General features: G+C 42.6%; 2 protein-coding genes across 3 annotated transcripts in view; one reads left to right on the top strand and one right to left on the bottom strand.

Moving 5' to 3' along the window:
- The first annotated feature begins 4,691 nt into the window (after positions 1 to 4,691).
- LOC147636807 (photosystem I reaction center subunit N) lies at positions 4,692 to 6,881 on the top strand. Its single transcript, XM_086799838.1, has 4 exons — positions 4,692 to 5,001; positions 5,130 to 5,176; positions 5,269 to 5,322; positions 6,341 to 6,881. Exons 1-4 carry the CDS (start codon positions 4,767 to 4,769, stop codon positions 6,425 to 6,427), a joined length of 423 nt encoding a protein of 140 aa, XP_086655964.1. The 5' UTR covers positions 4,692 to 4,766; the 3' UTR covers positions 6,428 to 6,881.
- Positions 6,882 to 9,163: 2,282 nt separating this feature from the next.
- NOA1 (P-loop containing nucleoside triphosphate hydrolases superfamily protein) overlaps positions 9,164 to 21,548 on the bottom strand; it is a 66,683-nt gene continuing 54,298 nt past the window's right edge. For both annotated transcript variants that reach the window (XM_086800364.1, XM_086800365.1), the window contains 7 exons: positions 11,239 to 11,259; positions 10,969 to 11,014; positions 10,707 to 10,825; positions 10,207 to 10,551; positions 9,997 to 10,086; positions 9,771 to 9,871; positions 9,164 to 9,644 (listed from right to left, as the gene is read on the bottom strand). In XM_086800364.1, the coding sequence (XP_086656490.1) occupies positions 9,386 to 9,644; positions 9,771 to 9,871; positions 9,997 to 10,086; positions 10,207 to 10,551; positions 10,707 to 10,825; positions 10,969 to 11,014; positions 11,239 to 11,259 (981 nt within the window). In that variant the 3' untranslated portion in view covers positions 9,164 to 9,385. The remainder of the gene's footprint in view (positions 9,645 to 9,770; positions 9,872 to 9,996; positions 10,087 to 10,206; positions 10,552 to 10,706; positions 10,826 to 10,968; positions 11,015 to 11,238; positions 11,260 to 21,548) is intronic.

The following is a 21,548-nucleotide window of genomic DNA, read 5'->3' as shown; positions in this document are numbered from 1 at the left end:
AGCCCTTATGAGAGCTCTCCTTATGCATAAAAGCCCTTATGAGAGCTCTCCTTATGCAAGAACTCTTATGATTAGATTTTATGCATAAAAGCCCTTATGCATAAGAGAAACGGATAAGATACGCATAAGAGATCTTATTTCAACCACTATATTCTACTTCAACAATCTTCCAATCCAAGACTGATTCAACTCATTTGATTCAACTGCACTTTAACAATCATTCAATTTTAGTGTATTTTGATTAGCAGACTGACAGATCAATCATCAGCATCTAGTGACTTTGTTTCATGCTATTTTAACATCTCTCTTTCTCATATTCAATAGCTAGTTAGGTATGTCTATAGTAACTCCTCCAATGTTTTTTTGGTATTCTTTCTAAAGAAGACAAGCTGGATGGGTCAAATTACTCCCTCTTAAGTTTTATGGTTAGAAATGTCCTTATTACCAAGGGTATATGGGGTATTATCAATGGTGACAAGCCTTGCCCTGGCACAATTGCTCCTTCCACTCCTCAATGGGGTCAAGGCCAATAGACCTAAACACATGCCTCTCAATGATCAAAGAAGATGGGATTCTAATGATGCCAAACTTTAGCATTAATTGTTTTGTCTATCAAAAGATCAATTGCTTTGTGTATCCATTCTTGCAAAGCATCTAAACGTGCTTGTTGGGATACTTTAGAGACTATGTATCATGCTAGAAATGATGCATGGGTTACTTTTCTCAAAAGGCAACTTGATAAAGAGAAAATGTAGCTGAAGGGGTCCAAGAATAAACACTTAAGTGAACTGCTGGCTCAAAGTCAATGCTAATGGAATTTTCAAGACTTACAAACAAAGTTGGAAATCTCCAAAGCTTAAAAAGATATCTTTAGCATCATCAATGGAGTTTCCATCAATAGCTTGATGGAAACTACCATGTATGTTCTTGACAATGAGTTACTACATAATGACTTGCATGCCAAGAATATCACCATACCTTTTTCAACAAAGTTCGATGATGTTTATGTTAACTTAGTGAACTCGCGCATGACTATATTAACAAAACTGAAAAGATTATGTTAACTTAGTGGACTCATGCATGATTATATTGACTTAGTGGACTTGTGCAAGATTATATTAATGGATCATCAAGCCTTGTTATATTTAATTAACAAGCCAAAATCTAACGATAAACTAGCAAGATGGATGCTACTCTTGCAATAATTTTATTTTATAGTAGTGTATACACCAAGAAATGAGCATGCGAGATTTCTCATCCAAAATCGAGTCAAGAGAATAACCACAAGGTGTTCTTGATCAACTATCGAATGTAGACTTGTTTACTGTGTGGAATCAGAACAAACTAGGAATTGGTACTATGACATGCTAGATTTTATCACAAAAGGGATATTTTTAGATGAAGAAAATGGTTTAAATGATTTCTTAAATTGAGTGTCAATATTACATTACATGGAAGTGATGTTAATAGAGATTTTCTTGCCAACCTTGGTCTATTTTTTAAGGAGAAGTGTGAAGATGGTGTTTGTTCTATCAAAAGAGGTGGGCCACTCATTCACTTACATTTTCAAATGGTTTGATTTTTTTTCGAAAGTTAGTCAAATGGTTTGCAAATTTTTTTCAAAGTCAGTCTAATAAAATTAGTAAAACATACTTATTTGTAAATTCTTAAAGCAAAAGAATGTCATACATTCCTTGCTATGCTTAAATATTATACCAAGGGTGAAGATGAACCATTGGCATTGAAAATCTTTAACTTTAAATTTTTTGAATTTGTTGTCCCGATCAACCCATGTTTTTCTCCTTCGTTACACACTGTCTTTTGTTTGTGCACGTCGAAGCCTGTTCTCATCTAACGCTAGCAATTGTTACATTCTATGATTCAATCTTTCATCCAGACTTAATCTTCCAAACATGGCTATCCTCAAACTTCGCACAACTCTATGGGCACAATGGCCTCTATTCCATACACTAATGAGAAAGGAGTGTGCCGTGTAGAATCCTAATAAGTTGCTTGGAAAGCCCATAATGCTAAATGTAGTTTTTGATTCCAATTGGATCTATTTTCATTGACTATTTTCTTTACGTTTCTCTACAAGACCTGACTAGTGGACTCTACCTGTCCACATTTCTTGAGGGTAATACACTATGACCTTCTTATGAATGATCATAGGCTATTTTTTGTTAAGTTTTGGTCACATCATTTAGAAAGTGTCCTCCTTGGTCACTTAATACCAATTCAATCGGACATCCAAATCTTATCATGATATTTTCATACAAGAATTTTGCTACTGACATGGTTGTATTATCCCTTAGAGCTTTAGCTTCTACCCACTTTTGTGCAATAATCTATTGCGGCCAAGATGCACCCATTGCCTTTTCTCTGAGTTGCTAGCTTTACTGGTCCGGCAAAGTCAAGATCCCATTTTTGAAGAGGTTCTAATGGTAAGATCAAATTGTGTGGCATTATGTCTATTGATGTAGGTTGACCTAGCCTTTGATAGACATCACAATGCTTGGCATACTCCCATGCATCTTTTTAGGCTAATGACCACCACCATAAACCAGTTGCCAAAATTTTATTCCCTATGAGGTCACCGAAGAAGTGACCTCTTGCTGTTCCCTAATGTGCTGCCATCGCCAAGCCTGCTTTCTATTCATGGTTTGGTACACATCTTTGAAAGATTGGATTGTTTCCCATTTTGCATAATTGACTTGCTACACTTACACAACTAAACCATTTTATTTATCTAGAAATGTCCCTTTTGTGATAAACTCTAGCATGTCATAGTACCAATTCCTGGTCCTCATTCCACAACAAACAAGTCTACATCCAATAGCTGATGTGGAACACCTTCTTGTGACTTGATTCTAGATAAAACCATAAATAAATAGGCGACATGCTCCAAAGTTTAAAAAATATATCAATTCAAATGTAGAATTATGTACGTATGCTAGGAAAACAACAAAGACAACAACACACACCATAATAGCAAAGTTTTCCCCATACACATTAGATGTAGGAGAGATCAAACATGAAGAGTACTTTTCTATTTCGTTCTAATTAGCGAGTTCCTTTTGGTTTTTTTTTTGGCAATGAACATTCAAAAGAAAATACAAGCACAGGATTTCATGGGAGATTGACCCCAAGAAGAAACCTTGGGTCCAATCTTTCACCTCTTAACAGTAAACCCCTTTTTCTTAATTGTACCATCCCTTCTATATTTATCCTATTAATTAGACCTTTCATGGGAGATTGACGCTGAGGAGAAACCCTAGGTCCAATCTTTCACTTATATGTGAAACTCACACTTTCACACATAAACTTGAGAGCATGGTGATTTAAACCCGGGTGGAGGTGTAATAGTGCACAAGCTCTACCACTTGCACTACACCAACTTGATGACTTATAGTGTGAAAATAACACATTTACATTTTTAAACTAATAGATGTGCTATTTTTGAAGCAAGCGTCCACTTATTTGCATGTGATTTTTTAGAAGCGCCGTACTTTTAGCATTTATGCTACCAATTTAAGGTTTTCACATCATCCAAGAATATTCCCTTCTTATTAATGGATTAAATTCATCGTACCACATATAATCATCCACTATCTTTTTTAGGCATAAGTTTAATTGATCAAGGTCGCCTACCCTCACGTTAGATAGGGACATAAGAGGAGGTGAGCTTACACTCTTTCGAAACTTACCTTGAGAATGGTTGATTCCATCAACGAGCATGGAGAAGCAACCTTGCTCGCCTAACAAGCCTTTCCAATAGCCCATGTCAATGGTAGAGAAGTTGTAAGCAAGCCTCTTATATGGCTAAAATTAAGGTGTCAGACTGTTCAGAAATGAAGTTGTGGTATAGTTACGTTCCCATTGGGCAACTTGGCCTTCCACATGGGAGGGGACCCTGAAAAAAATGTGAGCAGTCAAACACTATGCTCTCTTATACTCAAATTTGAAGGGCAATGGTAATTTTCTTTTCAAGATTTATTCAAGCTTAAGCAATAATAATTAATTAGTGTCTTTACGAGCGTTAATTAATTATTATCGCTGTAAGGTTAAAACCTTAGAGTCCTAAGGTTTTAATCTAACCAGAGCACATGCAAAAGAAAACAACTAGTTGCCTCGCATTCTCTCTCCCTGCGTTCATTCGCTTAAACTACCTTTCAAATTTTTATATATAAAAAGATCAAAGGAGATTGTTCTCTCTCCTAGACAACACAATACGAATCTCTCTCTCTCTCTCTCTCTCTCTCTCTCTCTCTCTCTCTCTCTCTCTCGCTGGAGGCTAGAGCCTCAAAATGGCCTTAGCCTCTTTCCATTTTATTGCTACCTCAAGCAGTTAAGGAAAAATCTAGAGAAAACGTGAGAATTCGATTCTTTTTTTTCCTCCTAAGGTCCTCATGTTAAGGCCCCAACCTAAGGTTTATTCAACTTCTAATGTTCCTTCTCTTCAAGTAATTAATTATTGCAAAATAGAATTTTGGTGCTATATATATTGAGCAAGTGAATTTGAATGAAAGCCTAGTCCAAGTCTTATTCACGTTTCTATGCTCCTTTGGAAAGGTACTAACCCCTTTTAAGAGCTGCGGGTGGAAGTCTTTTCCTTGGCCTTGTTTTGTCTTCAATTAAAATTTGGCACCACACTTCAGTGTGGGAACAGGCTCTATGAAGGGTATAACCATCCCAATTTTCAAAGGGGAAATGGATCCAGGATAAGGTGGCCATTGCGCACAAAGGGACCGGTTTCCAAGAACAACATGATGAAGGTCACACTACAGACTTCTGCATGCCCATGTGCTGCTGCTGCTGTGGCTGCTCGTGTTCACCCATCCAATACCAGCTCCTCGTGCGCTCCCGCGGTAAGCAGAAGCAGGCGGCGATCCTTCCTCACCTCTCTCTTGCCCCTGGGTGGCGCCGTCCTCTTCGTTGGCTCTGCCCACTCTCTCGACCAAACCATACCAGAGTACCCTCCCAAGAGCCCGCTTATAGAACGTAAGCTCTCCTAATCCAACAACCCTCTTCTCTGATGATCTCAGTGTCTTCTTGTTTTCTTTGTTTAATGTGTGTGTGTGTGTGTGTGTGTGTGTGTGTGTGTGTAATGTGTGTGTTGGGTGGGGCAGAACTCCTCGAACAATCGCGTGCCAATAAGGCGAAAAACGATAAGCAGGTAAGGGTGTTGATGGCCCTTGTTTCTGTGTTTGAATTGATTGTGTTAGGGTATCAAAGGAATGGTGCTTTTGCTGTTTGCCCATCTTGCAGCGGGTAGATGGATACTACGAACGCAATTACAAGGACTATTTCGAGTTTCTGGAGGTAAGCTCAAGCATGACAAGGAGGTTCATTTTTGGAACACCTTCACCAACTGGACACACACACACACACACACACACACACACACCCCTACCTGGGGATGTAACATTTCTTCACCAACTGGACACACACACACACACCCCTACCTGGGGATGTAACATTTCTTCACCAACTGGACACACACACACACACACACACACCCCTACCTGGGGATGTAACATTTCTTCATCAAATTAAACTAAAAAAGTTTAATTTGATGTCTTCACCAACTGGAGACACACACACACACACCCCTACCTGGGGATGTAACATTTCTTCATCAAATTAAACTAAAAAAGTTTAATTTGATGAAGAAATGTTACATTACATCCCCAGGTAGGGGTGTGTGTGTGTGTGTACACCCCTACCTACACACACACACACACACACCCTACCTACACACACACACACCCTACCTACACACACACACACACACACACACACACACCCCTACCTGGGGATGTAATGTAACATTTCTTCATCAAATTAAACTTCACACACACACACACACCCCTACCTGGGGATGTAACATTTCTTCATCAAATTAAACTTCACACACACACACACACCCCTACCTGGGGATGTAATGTAACATTTCTTCATCAAATTAAACTTTTTTAGTTTAATTTGATGAAGAAATGTTACATCCCCAGGTAGGGGTGTGTGTGTGTGTGTGTGTGTCCAGTTGGTGAAGGAATGTTACATCCCCACTTTAATTTGATGAAGAAATGTTACATCCCCAGGTAGGGGTGTGTGTGTGTGTGTGTGTGTGTGTGTGTGTGTGTGTGTGTGTCCAGTTGGTGAAGGTGTTGTTCCATTCTGTCCAGAGAAACCCCTTCTTGCTGCACTCTATGGTCGCTTTAATATATAACAATCACAGCACATTGCACTTAATGGACTCTATTTTACATAATAATCTCTCTCAACAAAACCCAACATAATCAAGTAATGTTCTCTCCAATGTTTGTGTGTTCTTTACCAGGGCACCATCCGGAACAAGACCGAGCTCACAGAGACAGAAAAAGGGATCTTGAATTGGCTGGACAAGACCCGAAGCAAGAAAAAGTGACATTTCCTTTCATTTCACAACTCTTTAGAATACCACAATGACCGTCATCATCATCAACCTTGTGATCAAGTCTATGTAATCTTATTGCTTCTTTGCTCTCATTCATATTTCTGCTCATTGAAACCATTGTTGAATTAAAACTCTAGATTGGCAATGGAACTTCCATTTGTTAGAGGTGGCTTGACTAATATGTTAACAGCTAATGACCATGCTTGAGAAAAAGGTTTGAGCACCTATGTCAAGTATGTTTTGATGATATAGTGCTGTTACATGGCATTGTCTCTTTCACCTATGATTGGAACTCGAGGAGACTTCTGCAGTGATTCCTTAGTGCAGATGAGTTTCAAAATCAAAATGTGCTTCTTTGGGAGCCAAGAGTGATTCGGTGTATTGCTTTTATCGCAAGCTTGCATTCAAATCCATGAAATGAACAGATTAACTGTATTTCATGCAAGTCTTTGTCATTTTCACTTGCCATGAACTGTATAACTACTTTCAAAGGACATAATGGCCCTAAGAACAGGATTCCATCTAATGCAGGTATAGAAAGAAGTGATGAGAAGCAGTAAAAACTTGAGTGATTTTGGTCTCAAGTACTTGGGAAACCATAACATCAACAAGGTCCACTAATTAAAGTTCTTGGCAAGGACATCAGTAGCCTCTGGCCCAAGGCTGATTTTGTAAGCGAGGTTAAGGAGCTAGGCACTCTCCAAGATTGTCATCACTTTGTACTCCGACAGTTGAATGGAAGAGTGCAGAACCTTCCCACCTCTGGAGAATTGGCTTGAACAAAATAAGCATAGCTAGAGGATTTGTTAATTCTTTGAATCAAATTTCCAAGAAATTAGAAGATGTCTTGAATAAATTCCAAGCTCTAACAGCATGTAAAAGAACATGAGCTATGGCATAATGAATATTCACTTTCACAAACACAACCAGTGAGGATGGGGATGAGGATGGAGTATTGATTTCTAATAAAGGTGATGTTTGATACGTAGACATGGATCCTGTAAGGCAAGCCACCTAGCCCTTAACCTCTAGGTAAGATGAGGACATCGGTTGGTCATAGGGAAGGCTTGGACTGTGTTGGTGAGGCTCCTATACAACAGTATCACAAGCATGATTTGACAATGTCAATCTTGCAGTTTCTCAAGTAGCATCACATTGAATCCTTAAATCCTACAGGCATTTTCTCAAAGTTAAGTTTCAAATACAGACCTTTACAGGCGTACTTCCCACAATCATAAGGGCATTTTCTTGAAGGTAAGTTTCAAAAACAGACCTTTATGGGCATAAATCCCACAATAATTCCCATCAGTATGATAGCTCAAACGTTACGCGGTAATGATCTGCTTTAGTCCTATGTCAAGATGGTCAACTTTTTCATTGAGTTGTTGACAGCCTTGGGTCGCAGTGATAGCCACCTCGGGTTTTTCAATAATAATTTAAAATCAATATTTCCTCAATAATTACAAATCCACCCAAGATTTTGACAAGTACATCGATTGAATGTCCAAAATAAAAGCAAAGGCTACAAATCTTTCTTTAATTATTGCCGTGGTCATCATATCCTAATCCACGTTGGAGCTGAGCCAACTTATACCAATGATTAACCGATATGCATGACTTCGAAAGACTACATCCAGAAGGCAAAGTGATTGCCAATTATAACAATTATCCATGAACTTTTGTTATTTAAGACAGCATTTATGAGAACTCAATACAAAGACTTTTTTTTAAAATCCTTTTTTTTAACATGCCAGGAGTGCTAATGGGTGGACATAGATAACAATCAACATATTAGAGATAATTTTCTTCTTCTTAAACAAGAATCCTCACAACTACAATATGTTTTCTTGTTAAACAGATTAGAGATAATTTCATCGAGCTTCAAGCAAACATGGTCACAAGAAACGTTTCGAGGTTTTTAGAGTTTAGTTTCGAAAGGTGGCTAAAAAAACTGCAAGGTATATATAACCACTAGGAAGCATAGTGTGATCAATAAGATACAAAAAAACAGCACAAATTATATATATATAACCACTAGGAAGCATAGCCTAATCACTAAGATATATATATCTATATATATATAAAACCACTAGGAAGCATAGCCTGATCGCTAAGATATATATATATAGATTAAGAGCATTTAAAGCATGCTCATATGACTTGGAAAGTTAGAAGAAGACGTAGGCATTTGAAGTAAGGCATTGTGAAATTGTGACTATAACTGATTCTTGAATAAGGAGATGAAGAAAATATGGATTACGAAGAGGAAGAAGAGAAAAAGTGATGGGAGAGGAAGAGATGAAAAAGAAAAGGAGGAGAGGAGGAGAAGAATAAGAAAAAAGAAAAGGGGAAGGGGACGAAGGGAGGAAGGAGAAGGAGAGGAGGAGAAGGAAGGAGAAGGAAGGAGAAGAAGAGGAGAGAAGGGGCAGCGTATGGCAGGGCAGCCGATAGAAACAAGGAGATGGACCCAAATAAAAAGAGACGTTAAAACCCTAAACATTTGTGCAAAACGCTTATGACAGAGAGGTTTCGAAGATGTTTCAGAATGTTTTTGGATACGAAACATTCTTGCAAGGTCAATACCTTTGTATTTTTGCAATGGATGGTCTTGTAGCACATGCTCACTGTTGCAATTCAGTCCCATCACCATTTCTATCAAGGTGGTACCCGTGTAGGTTCGTGTCCTCACTCATGGTTCACATCTGATTTGTAAACAATGTACAGACATTTTGCACACATAAGAAATTACCTTTTTTTTCAACAGCACCACCCTCGAGCAATACTTCCATCAACAGAATATTTATTAGTCCTTCCCATACTCAGAAATCCTAAGCAACTCACTCTCTTACCTATCTCTGGCACACTAAAAAGCTCAGCTCTTTTGCCAGTCACACAAAGAATTGATCAGCATTGATTTATTACACCAACTTTACAAGAAAGATCTTTAGATCATGGCAAGTAAACTTTGGGCCTTGCCTCTAGCTCCTTCTCGGTGAGTTCCCTGTAGTCATACCATTCAGAGCCACGGACACCCACTGGCAATGAAGGCCTTACAAATACCTCCACAGACTTTGGTACATGGAGTATCACCTGTACTACCTTGTCCATGTTTTCTGTAGTTTCACCATCCAACTCTTCCATATAGTCAGCATAGCCAGACTCAACAGTCACCCATCCAAGGCCTGAAATGGCAATGTCGCACGCCGGCCTGTGTGGAGCAAACAGGTTTGTAAGCTAAAGAAGAGTGTGCTGAATGCTCTGTTTAAAATCCATAGAAGCTGAGTAGCAACAATAATGTGATAATAAGACTAGGAGTTACTAACTGAAACATTACCTATCCCAAGACTCGAACGTTAAATTGAGAGTATGTTGGCTTTGAAGTCCCGGCCAATCTTCTACATTTGTCGGTGGTGTAAGCTTCCTACCAAGCTGCTCCTGCTTTGATGCAATCACAATAATAAGTCCTACCATCAATCCATCTGTCCACAGAAATCTTCAAGTCATCTATGTTACAGCCATCATTCAAATAATCTTTCACAAAAGGAGTTGCTCAACTTTACCTTGTAAAATAGATCTGCCTCCAAGGTTGCAACAGTCTCTTTGGGTACAGCATTTGGTCCATAAAAACGGAAGCCGACATACGGAGGAGCCTGTTCTCACACAAAACACCAAGCTACCACATGATGTTTTTGCACCACCCACAGAAGCCCCCACAAAAAGGTGCTACAAAAAATAATTACTAGCTGCTAGGCGTTAGGTGAGGTGCTTACCTTGACAACATCAAGCCTTACAATGCCTCCCCATAACACTGACATCCCGGATAAACTAGTATCATCTTCCTTGGCAACACCTGCTGCATTTGACAGCATTGGAAAAGACTCGTTTTCTCCATCAGAAACGTAGTCATCATCTGAAGCCTCGTCATCTCCTAGCTTAAAAGATAGACCATTTCCTGACTCAATTGCATGGAAGGATAACCTCTCTGCTGCAAATATTGACGGTGCAACAAGGTACCCCCGAAGTCGATGACGAGGGGCTAAAAGACTCAAATCTTTTGGCAACACCACAGCTGCCATTCGGTGATGAACGTGAATCCCAGGCGTGTCAAACAGACTCTAATAATATAAAGAAAGGAAGTCAAGCAAATTTTCTATGAAGTCGTGAGACCCAGCCTCTACCAATTGCCTATAAAATGAGAACCCTCCCTCCCCTCACCCCCCCAAAAAATGGAGCAAATCAGTAGCATTGAGTTATGTTGGCTTTCACCTACCCCTCCTCCAGAGAAGGCTTTTATTTCAATGGGCCCCAGTGTGGTGCCAGGCATAGCAGACTGGATAGGCAAATGCCGCAGAGCAGCTGAAGCTGCTATATCTCTTTTTGACAGTTCCTCTGCAAGCCACCGCTCTAAGTTAATAAACTTTTAGAGTGCTCTCTCTGATTGGACAAAAATTTCTAAGGAAAATTTAACAAGAAACCATGTGGTTACAGTAATTTGAATTAACAATGAACCAGTATCAAAACCACCAACTTACGAAGAATTGCACTCACAAAGGCAGACTTTCCAACATTGGCCAATCCCTAAAACACCAACAAAGATCCTATTTAGCATGGAGAAGGATGACACACCCCACAACATTATGAGTGATGTATATATTTCCAAGGTTGACTGTAAGTTTGTGGCATCCAAACATATTATTATGAGTGATATATATACTTCCAAGGTTGACTGTAAATTTATGGCATCCAAACATACTGGAAAGCAAAAGTAACTGCGGAAAATGATTTTGAGAAGGAGAGCTTACTAGAATATAGACATTGCGGCCCTGTTCAACAGAAAATACAGTTACTGAATCTTGTGAGAGCCCATCCAGAATTACATGACAAATGTATGAAAAATAAGAAAACCAAAAAACACATGAAAATGGCTGCCATTGTGTGTGGCATGATAAGATAAATTGTCTATTACAAAAAACAGAATTAAGAACCTTAGCTAAGGTAACGTCATGGGGTTGAGCTAGACCGGCTAGCAACACCTTTTTTACTATGCGGATGGTGCTAGATGCGATAGACAGGTTACAGAATGGAAAGGCACAGGATCATGATGGGCTAGTTGGAGAGCACTTCTCATATGCACGAGACACTTTGGCTCCGCTCATCGTACATGTGTTTAATCGTGCCATTTGTGAGGGTTTCCCGACAAGCTGCACAGAGCATATCATTGTATCACTCTTTAAGAGTGGGGACCCCATGGTACCAAGCAACTACAAGAAGAGAAGGATCACATACTGACACTTCAGGCACTTATTGAAGAGGGCAGGGCACAGAAGAGAAGGATATACTGCTACTTTGTGGACTTCCGCAAAGCCTTCGATACCGTACCACGTGCCAGGCTTATGCACAGATTGCATGACATTGAGGTACCCGAGGATATGCAGTGGGGGATATATGCTTTGTATGAGTCTGTGAGACAGGCAGAGTCCGAGCTCCAGGCGGACTATCTGATAGGGTGACCAGCACGATAGGGGTGAAGCACGGATGCCCGCTATCACCCACCCTCTTTGGATTGTACATTGATGCAGTCTCTGATTATGTAGACAGATTGGGAGGCCCAGGGGCATGCCAAGCAGGAGTGTTGATACCCATCTTGTTATATGCAGATGATATTGTTCTAATCTTAGACTCCAGAGGGACTACAGAGACACCTGGATGCATTACAGGCTTTCTGTGCGGATAGAGATCTGACAGTGAACCTTGGGAAAACCAAGGTTATGGTGTTTAACACCACACAAGCATGGGTGATGAGATCAGAGCCTCAGTTCACTTTCCGAGGGGAGCCGGTAGAGTACGTCAGGTCATATGTCTACTTGGGAGTTACTTTCATAGGACCGCGTTTCTCCCTGAAAGAGGCAGCAGCAACCAGATTAGCTTGAGGGCATGCAGCCTTGGGGGCACTTGAGAGGCAGTGTGCACACATACAGTTTCAGGAGCCACGCACCAAATTGTGGCTATTTGATACGCTTGTCACACCGACCCTCCTGTACGGAGCTCCAATTTGGGGGCCCAGTATACATCAGAGATCTCAGAGAGGGACAGATGAGGGATGGAGACAAATGGAGAGACCACTGATTGATGCACATATCGCCCTGTCTCAATTCGCAGCTGGTGTGATGAGGTCCGGATCTGTCCAATGGCACAACGTATCCCATGTGATAGGTGTATATCCATGTACGCCGGGCGGGTGATAAAATCATCCGGTGAGAGGTGTAGAAAATGGCTCTTGTAATGAGCCATTTTCGTGCCCAAGGGCTCAAGGGGGCTAGTCCATGTCCTCTCTGTGTCATCCACTCTGATGATATCCATCTTGATCACGCGGTTTTGCTCTGAGCGGGTGAGATCCAAAAATGGACAATCCAGACTGTACTGAAAGGGTGGTAGTGCCTCTATCCGCAAACCATGTAGGTCAAACCATGATCTCATCTGAGCGTACCAACAATGAGTATCTCCATCCTCTGTCAATTGTATGGATGAGGTCAATGCCAAACAGGAGTACCTCTGTTGAGGGAGCTCCCATAGTCGTTGTAAAAAGGTAACTGCGTGGAATAGGGCCTCGGTTACTACTGGTGCGGCACCCAGCTCACAGCCCGAACAATCTCATGTGGTACTGATGATTTGCTCCGAATCATGCGGGCAATCATCAGGATGACCGCATTTGTCAGCTATGCTACCAGGAGGTAGAGACAGAGGAACACTACATTTGCCGATGTACAGTCTATTATGAGATCCGAGGGAGATATCACTGTCTCTTCCGAGAGGGTTTTGGGCCGTTACGCAGGGTCATGGAGTTTGAGGATCAGGGATTGTTTCTACTTGAGCTCAGGAGACACAGAGAGACCCTCTTGGCAGACAGGAGGCTGAGCCATGATGTACCTAGACAGAGGACCCTGACAGATTTCTTCGGCACCAGCACCAGCAACCCAGCCCACACACCTCCTGATACCTCCTCCATTGGGCCATCAGGGCACCGACCACGCTCCTAGGGAGTCACCACTAATAGAGCAATTATCTTATGTCGTGCTCGTCGGCCACGCCCACCAGGATCCCGACCATGGCATCCTCACCATCGCCAGATCAGAGCCATTATTGCTCGGCATCGGAGGCACCTACCTCGCTTCTACGACCTCTCCATTCTAGACAACCCCATGGCGGAGATACTTGATCTAAGGAGAGGGCAACACTCCAACTGATCATCATACATGGATCTACCAAATATACATTTTTCAGTATTTTCCAGTATTTTCTACTCAGTATCATCTCGGAGTCTTACAGTTCTGTTCTTATAACTGTAGGACAATCAGTTTATTGTACTTTTTAGTCTCATTTAGTTGTTCTGTTTGATGAGACACCAACTTCAGATGTACTCTCAGTTTTGGTCTCATAGGCCACTATGGCCTCTTAGAGACATTAATATATCATTTCATTTCTCTCTCTCTCTCTCTCTCTCTCTCTCTCTCTCTCTCTCTCTCTTGCACACAAAAACGCAAAAGGCTAACCTGCAGAACCGTTAAGAAAGATCTACATGATCCCGCATGTCACATTGGTATCAGAGCATCACATCACTCTTTTTGCAAACTCTGCATTAGGTCATCCAAGGTGTGGTTTTTTCCATATGTGTGTTTTCTTTTGCTTTTGCACAACAGCCAAGATTCGCAGCCAGCTTCATACATCAGGTTTGTGTTTTCAGCTTAGATTGCATTTAGGGTTTGCGTTAGGTATCCTTGCAGCCAAGTAGCATTAGGTTTCCTACAGATAGGAGGTGTCTAAAGTTAGTTGCATATAGATTAGGTTAAATTTAGGTAGGCAAGTCATCACGTCTCTTCATGGATTCCACATGAGAGGACTATCAGAGAGGAACAGGGTATCGTTGAGAAATGGAAGAGAACAAAGCCTGGAGGAGAACAAAGCCCGGATCAGACGGGCAAGAAGAAACACCAAGGGAAATCGAAGCCTGATCAAACTGGATAGACCCCACCCACCAGCTCCAAATTCAAGAGATTTTTTAGCAACATAGGGCCGCTTTCCCACACTCGGTGGATCTAGCCAGCCTGTTGACTCTGCTTCTCTCTATATCCTGGACGGGCCGTTCCCAATACCACCAAAGAGTAAGTTATTCAGCTGATGTTGAGAGAGGCTCATGGATACTGATAGATTGATGCTTTAGACCAGGATTGGATATACATCACTCCGTCTCCGGACATTATTGTATGCATTTTGTTGTTGTGTTTTTTCTTTTTTCCCCAGGATGATGAGATTCCATGGCCATCATTGTACACTTCTTGGTCTCATAGACCCTTTCGGTCTGTTTTAGACAATTAAAATAACTTTCTTTCTTTCTCTCGTGCTCCCGGCCTATGTCACGCTAGTGCTCTCTGCCATAGTCTGATCTGCCCTTTGCCCCCACCCCACGTTGCGCACACAAGCGGCTCTACCCCGCTGTCCCCCCTCCTGTCGGGCACAGGCTGCTTACACACTAGTCATGGCCATAGTGGCACCCGCTTCGCGCACTGCCCACGCGGTCCAGTTCGATACGGATGGTACGGTGCAGGTGCGGGCGCGGGCATATCCAGTCAACAGCTTCTTTTTATCGTTTTTTATTTTTTGGCCGTTTCTTGGGCATTTTGGTGACTGTTTGAGGCTTTAGCCTTTGCTTGCATCCTATATAATAGCCCCTCCCCCAAACCCCATCCTCACAACTTCAAGTGCTCAACGCTCCCCTCACAAGTGCTCATTGCTCAAGAGTCAATCAACTCGATCCTCTCCCTTGAGCTCTCCTTCAAGCCTCTCTCCTCTCTAGGCTCTCTCAAGCATCTCCCTCTTCCTCAACTTTCAAGCCTCCCCCTCTTCCTCAAGCCTCTCCCTCCCTCTCCCTTTCCTTCTCACAGGACCACTCTCTCCTCTTTCACCACGAGAGAAAAGCATGAAGCCTTTACTTTGCATGCCATTACCCATGAGAAGAACGAGGGGAAGTCAGGGGCACGGAAGGGGACTTGCAAGTATTGTGGCAAGGTCTACACTAGTAGTGCTACTAGGCTTCTTCCAAGATGGGAGGGGGCAAATTGCACCTTACGAGATGATCCCTCAACACATTGCCGATGGCAATGGGCATTGTGAAGAAGAACTCCTTGCTTGGCAAAGCAAGTGATAGTGGAAGAGTCTCCCCTGCCGCCGTCGCTGCTCAAGACGAAGTCATCCCGCTGGCAAAGGATACGTCCTCCTCATCCTTCTCCCCCTTGACCAACTCCAACCCCTCATCAAAGAGACCAAGTGAGTTTGAGGTTCCACGCAAGAGGCAAGCCACTCTTGGAGGCATCATTGGAGCAAATGTGACCTCTCCCTCATGGGTCCGAGCAAAGCAACAAGAGGAAAATGTGGAGATTGCATGCACGGTCATTGAGTGCAATCTCGCATTTCATGTCCTTAAAACTCCTCAATGGCAAAGGATGGTGAGGGCCATTGCCAAAGTAGAACCATGCCATGGCCCTTGGCATGGTATCACCTACAACGACATGCGCACAAAGGCACTTGATGAAGAAAAGGAGAGAATCAACAAGACCCTCGAGCCCATCTCATTAGTGTTTGACAACCACTGCCTTGCTCTTAGAGGTAGAGCAATAATGTGTCCATTCTCTTTCAAAAATAGTAGAAACCTGTGAGCGGGATGGGTGAAGTATGGGTGTTCCATCCTCTCTAACAGATGGCCCAATAGAAAGAAGAAGGGCATCCTCAACATTCTAGTGTCTTGCCCTCTTGGCACTTACTTCTTTCGGGCCGTGGATGCTGAAAAGGTAGGGAAGAAAACCTCAGGCGATTTCATCTATCGCCACATTCAGCAAGCCATAATCAAGGTGAGATACAATTGTGAGTTTGAAGCTTTAGCCTTGCCTTTTACTCAAGTTTCAACTTTCAAGTCTCATTTATTTTCCATATTCTCATTCAAATTTCATGCATCCATCATCCTTGTAGGTTGGCCCCAAAAATGTGGTTCAAGTGGTTACGGACAACGCATCCAATTCCCGCAAGATGGACCGCTTGCTTGAGGCAGAGTGCAAGTCCATAGTGTGAACTTCTTGTGCCTCTCACTGCCTTGACTTGCTTATGGAGGACATGTGCAAGTTAGAGTGGGTGAAGACTGTGGTGACACAAGCCAATCATATTGTCACTTTTTCCAATCAGACGGTTAAGGCCCTCGCTATCTTCCGCCATCACGATGACTTAGAGATAAAGAAGCCCTCCTCGACACGCTTTGCCTACATGTGTCTTCTTCTAGAGCGCCTTTATGATGTGATGCCTAAGCTCCAAATAACAATGGTTTCGACAGAGTGGCAAGAATGGATACAAAGTTAGATACCTTCACGTGTCGATCAAGCAAAAGCCATTCAACAGTTATGCTTGAGAGAGAAGTTCTGGTGCCAAGCCCTCGCCATAGTCATTGTGATTACTCCCTTGTATAGGGTTTTATGCAGAACAGACATGGACGGAGCTACTATGGGGCTCCTCACTCACTTTATGAGAGAGGCCATTGCCGAGATTCATCGCACCACAGTCCTAGATGAGCCTCATACAGAGTATATGCTAAGAAGGTAAATAAGAATAATTCAATAAACTAAAATAGAATGACGAATCTAAATACTTATTCTTTCTTTTTTCTCATATAATATATTCTTTCTTTATTTCAAAATTCAATGATCCCCTTGAGGCTACTCCTTGATGCGATGCTATCTTGGCACTCGTGGAGAAGAGATGGAAGTGGATGAAGAGGTCCATCCATGGCCTTGCTGCTTTGTTGCATCCTTCCTACAAAGCACTCTTACTTTTCACACATCAAGAGTTGCTTTCAACTAGAGATGCTTTCTTACCGAAAGCATTACCCGATGATGAGAATGGACAATTTCAGTTCTTACAGGAGCTCATCGACTATAACGATCAGAGGGACACCGCATTCACTAATGCGGTATGTTGGAGGAGGGATTCTATGGTGAAGCCTCTCTTTTGGTGGGAGTCATTTGTTTACCAACACCTCGCCTACAAAGAGTAGCTTTGAGGATTCTAGCACAGGTAACAACTTACCACTAAGTTACTAACTTATTAAGAGATTCTAACTCTTAAGACAGACTTAAGCTAAAAATTATAATTATGTGTAGATACTAGAATCCTCAACATTGTTTATTTTTATTGTGCATTAGGATTGCTCTTCGGGTGCATGTGAGCGGGTGCATGTGAGAGGAACTGGAGTTCCAACTTACTTATATACACGAAGTTACGCAATCGGTTGAGCACGAGACAGTTAGAGCGGCTGGTCTATTGCTGCAATAACTTGTGCATGGTGCGTGCAATGCACAACATGGCTCAAGCTAGACAAATATATTGTTATGTTAGACCTACATAACTTTCAATATTTTGTTATTTACAACTGAAATATGTTGTAACTTGTGGATTTACTAATAAGTCCAGGCCCTTTATACAAAGAGGATAAGGTTTGGGCGGTGGGCATTGGATTTTGGCCACCTCGAGACATCAGTGTGTGCGAACACAGGGCTGGTCATAATTTATAAGTGAGTTTTGGTCGCCAAAAACTTAATGAAGTGTGTACACACTCACTTACAAATTAGTGTTGATTCCTAAGGTTAGGTTTATGACCAATACTTACCACCTGTCACATGCCACATAACTATGTCAGCAAACAGTTTCACATGCATGGTTCACGGGCGGGCGTCCCCTTACCCGGAACTACACATTGGTCAAGTAAGCATGAAAACAACATGCAATTTCAATTGCAAGCAAGCACATAAAGATGCTATGCAATGCAGCATTGGTATGGACAATCCCCATTCATGAGACTATACCAAATAGACGTGCTCCAGGCAAGTACACGAGATACCAGGCCCAATGGAACACCAATCCACTAGGCATTTCCGGGCATGTACACAGAGGCACAAGTCCCAACGGAAATCCAATTCCATAGTATCACATGAGTGGCATCAATTACCGGCATATACAACTTCCATGGACGCTAGTCCAATGTACATACATGATCAAAAAAGCACGGGTGGACCAATTGGGTAGCCAAATGGTGACACTTCACATATATGGCCTCTACATTACGCTCCTTGTGGACACTTTTAAGAGTGTCCACCATCAACTTGAATTCGTCAACGTTTATCTACAAGTTTGTAATTGATTAGGGGAGCCATGTGTCCGTTCTAGCTTGCACCACAAAGCATCTACCTGACACCTAGAATGGACAACTCATCATCTCACTCTTCCCTCTCTCTCTAGAAGTAGGCGCCTTCTTCATGAGGCCTCTTTGGCTATATTTTTTGCACTTTCTCCTTCCCAACTCCATATCCAAGCTTGCTAGGGTGTTTTCCAAGCTTCCAAGAGTGTTTCCAGGTGCTGTACACTCTCCCACATACTCCCAATGACTGAAATTCAGCAAAATAGCTCTTGTTTTTACTGTAATTTCTACACTTGTTGCTGAAAACCCTGATTTCAGCCTTCCTTTCTCAAGTTGAACCATAGGGGAAGCTTTCCCAAGGTTCCCTTCATCCTCTTGAAGACTTTTGTCGCGAAGGATTGCGACAAATCAAAGATTTCATCACTCCAAACGTTTCCATCGCGAATACTTCTGCTGTCATTGACTCTACTTGCAATTAGTAAGCTTTTATGCTTAAATATGGAAGCAAGTAGCAAGAGGGAGGAACCGGACTCCAAGATCACATACCTTGTGTAGTGTTCTCTTGTCCTACGTGCTCTCTTGCAAATCGTTGCTACCATGTGTTGGTAGAACAATACAAGGCAGATGGTAGAGAATATATTGCAAGTCTACAGTGTATACCGACAACCACATTGTTTGAAATACTACTTTCATATGCATTGGTATGGAAATCTGGTCAGAAATGCCCATGACACTATGTACTTGATTCTCCTGAGATCAATATACTTTATTTGAGGGAGGGGCCGACCGTTCCAACTCATTGTGCGTCTCTTGTCAACTCAGCAAATTACTTCTTGTATTGAGCATGTTGTCTATTAAATCATGGTGTATTTAAGTGTATTGATTAGCATTGTGTTCAACCAAGTTACACGAAGCTCTACAAAGAGCTAGAGTAGATTGATAGACGAGTCTCTCGTACTTGTCGTGGTGGCCACCAAGCTAGAGGTGGAGTGCAGGTTCGGCCCATTCTTACTTTTGGCTCCCGAGGCTCTGATGTCAGACATGGCTCCACGAGTCGGAGCTCTACCCCCACAGCGGTTAGAGTTGAGGATGCTTCCATTGCGGAGTCTTCTTCGGCAGTTCATGATGATATCATGGAGCCCGAATATGATGATGAGGGCAATGTTCTTAGCGATGGGGATTTTGGTGGGAGCTCTGAGGTGTCCTCCTCTAGTGAGGATATTGAAGAGCCTAGCAACAGCTCTGACATAGATGGTGACATAGGCTTTTAGCCTCTATAGTCTAGACTCTACTATCCACAATCTAGCCATGCGGCAGCATGCCCTTCTCGCCTCCAATACCTAGTAGCTAGGCTTTTAGCCTTTTTGCATTTTTGTACTTACCCATGCCAAATTTTGTGCCTTATATATATTCATGACTCTTTGACATGTACATTTGTCTACTCTCATTTTCTATGCAACATTATATGTTTTGGGTAAGTTGTAACTTCTCTAAGTTTTGCATCTGTGTATGTGTGTAACAATTTATATTTACATTTTTAAGTATTTTTTAAATGGACCGCACCTCCACCGCATTTTAATTTTCAAAATTTAGCAGTGCATTCCGGGACCGTATTCGAACGTACCGTACTGAATCGAACTTTTCGTACCTGACAACCATGGTCACGGTCCTACCTACCAAGTGCAAACTTCTACCAACTGGGCGCTGCATGGTCAGACCTGCTGTTTGCCCCCACCACGTGTTGCACGCACAAGTGGCTCTACCCCCCATCCCCCATGCTGCCGTGTGCTTGCCCACTGGTCACAGCCCTACCTACCAGGTGCAGCGCTTCTACCAAGTGGGCACTGCACGTCGCTGCAGCCACTGGTGGGCACCTCTGTTGTGCACAGGCACACTGCCACCCTCCTCCCCGGGCGAGACGTCTGCTCTGCCCATGTCCACTGCCCACCACCGCCTCTGCACATTTCGCCACTTGCGCCCATCCCCTTCCCCCCCTGGCTCCCCTCTGCAAATTTCGCATAAGTCCCCCTTTGATGCCCGCTGCATGCGCATAAACCCCCCTTTTTTCTTCTAATTCGAACCATTTGATTTTCTCCCCTTTTTTGCGCACAAGCGCCCTCCGCCCCCCTCCCACTTTTCACCTGCAGGAATCGAAGAGAACAAATTCAATTGAATTTCTAACTGGAGAAATCACAGGACAATGCAAATTACATTCAACATCTCTCTTTTGCTTCGATTTGAAGCAATGATTTTTCCCTTTTTCTCCTGTCCCCTTGTCAGCTCTGATGGTGACTCCACCCAACAGAATAACCAGGACCAACAAATAGAATGGACACCTGGGAAGCTGAGGGACACCAACAACGGCCTCGATGCACATAGTGCAAACACGGAGAAGCCAGGTGTGGTGACACTTGGGAAGCCTTTGCAAGCTGAAGGACATTCTTTCACTACATGAGGAGCACCATGACAAGGAGATTTTATAGGCCTAAACGTTTTACATGAGAAGGAGATGGAGGAACTCACGGCTATTACGGACAAGCACATGGCTGAGATTGATGGAACCAAGGCCTTCCATACAGATGCACTGGCTATAAATGCCATCGAGCTAGCTGAAAGCTAGTCCACAAAGGCGGAACAAGAAGAAGCTTGAGTTGGATGCCCTCCGGGAGAACTCCAGCCTCCACAAGGCAATACGGGGAGACAAAGATGAAATGTGGCCACTTGCAACGTCGTTTGGGAGTAACAAGGGTGAGACAGGGAAGAGGTGATGATCGTCTCAACCAGATCCGCTAACATCTAGAAAGAGCAGCACCCAAAGGATCTGGAGAGATCAGAGGCAGCTGCAGGTCAGGCACTATGTAATAGGTGGAGACGGGGCGA

Source organism: Cibotium barometz, chromosome 7, assembly GCF_041138505.1.
Source record: "Cibotium barometz isolate CiBa-2024 chromosome 7, ASM4113850v1, whole genome shotgun sequence".
Classification (NCBI taxonomy): domain Eukaryota; kingdom Viridiplantae; phylum Streptophyta; class Polypodiopsida; order Cyatheales; family Cibotiaceae; genus Cibotium; species Cibotium barometz.
Note: the sequence above shows the minus strand (reverse complement) of the source record. Positions and strands in the feature narration are given on the sequence as shown.

Excerpts from the sequence above, each read along its gene's own strand:
- LOC147636807 (XM_086799838.1), top strand. The coding sequence starts at position 4,767 with ATGATGAAGGTCACACTACAGACTTCTGCATGCCCATGTGCTGCTGCT. Across the intron at positions 5,002-5,129 it reads CAAGAGCCCGCTTATAGAAC|AACTCCTCGAACAATCGCGT; the intron begins GTAAGCTCTCCT and ends TGGGTGGGGCAG. Across the intron at positions 5,323-6,340 it reads ACTATTTCGAGTTTCTGGAG|GGCACCATCCGGAACAAGAC; the intron begins GTAAGCTCAAGC and ends GTTCTTTACCAG.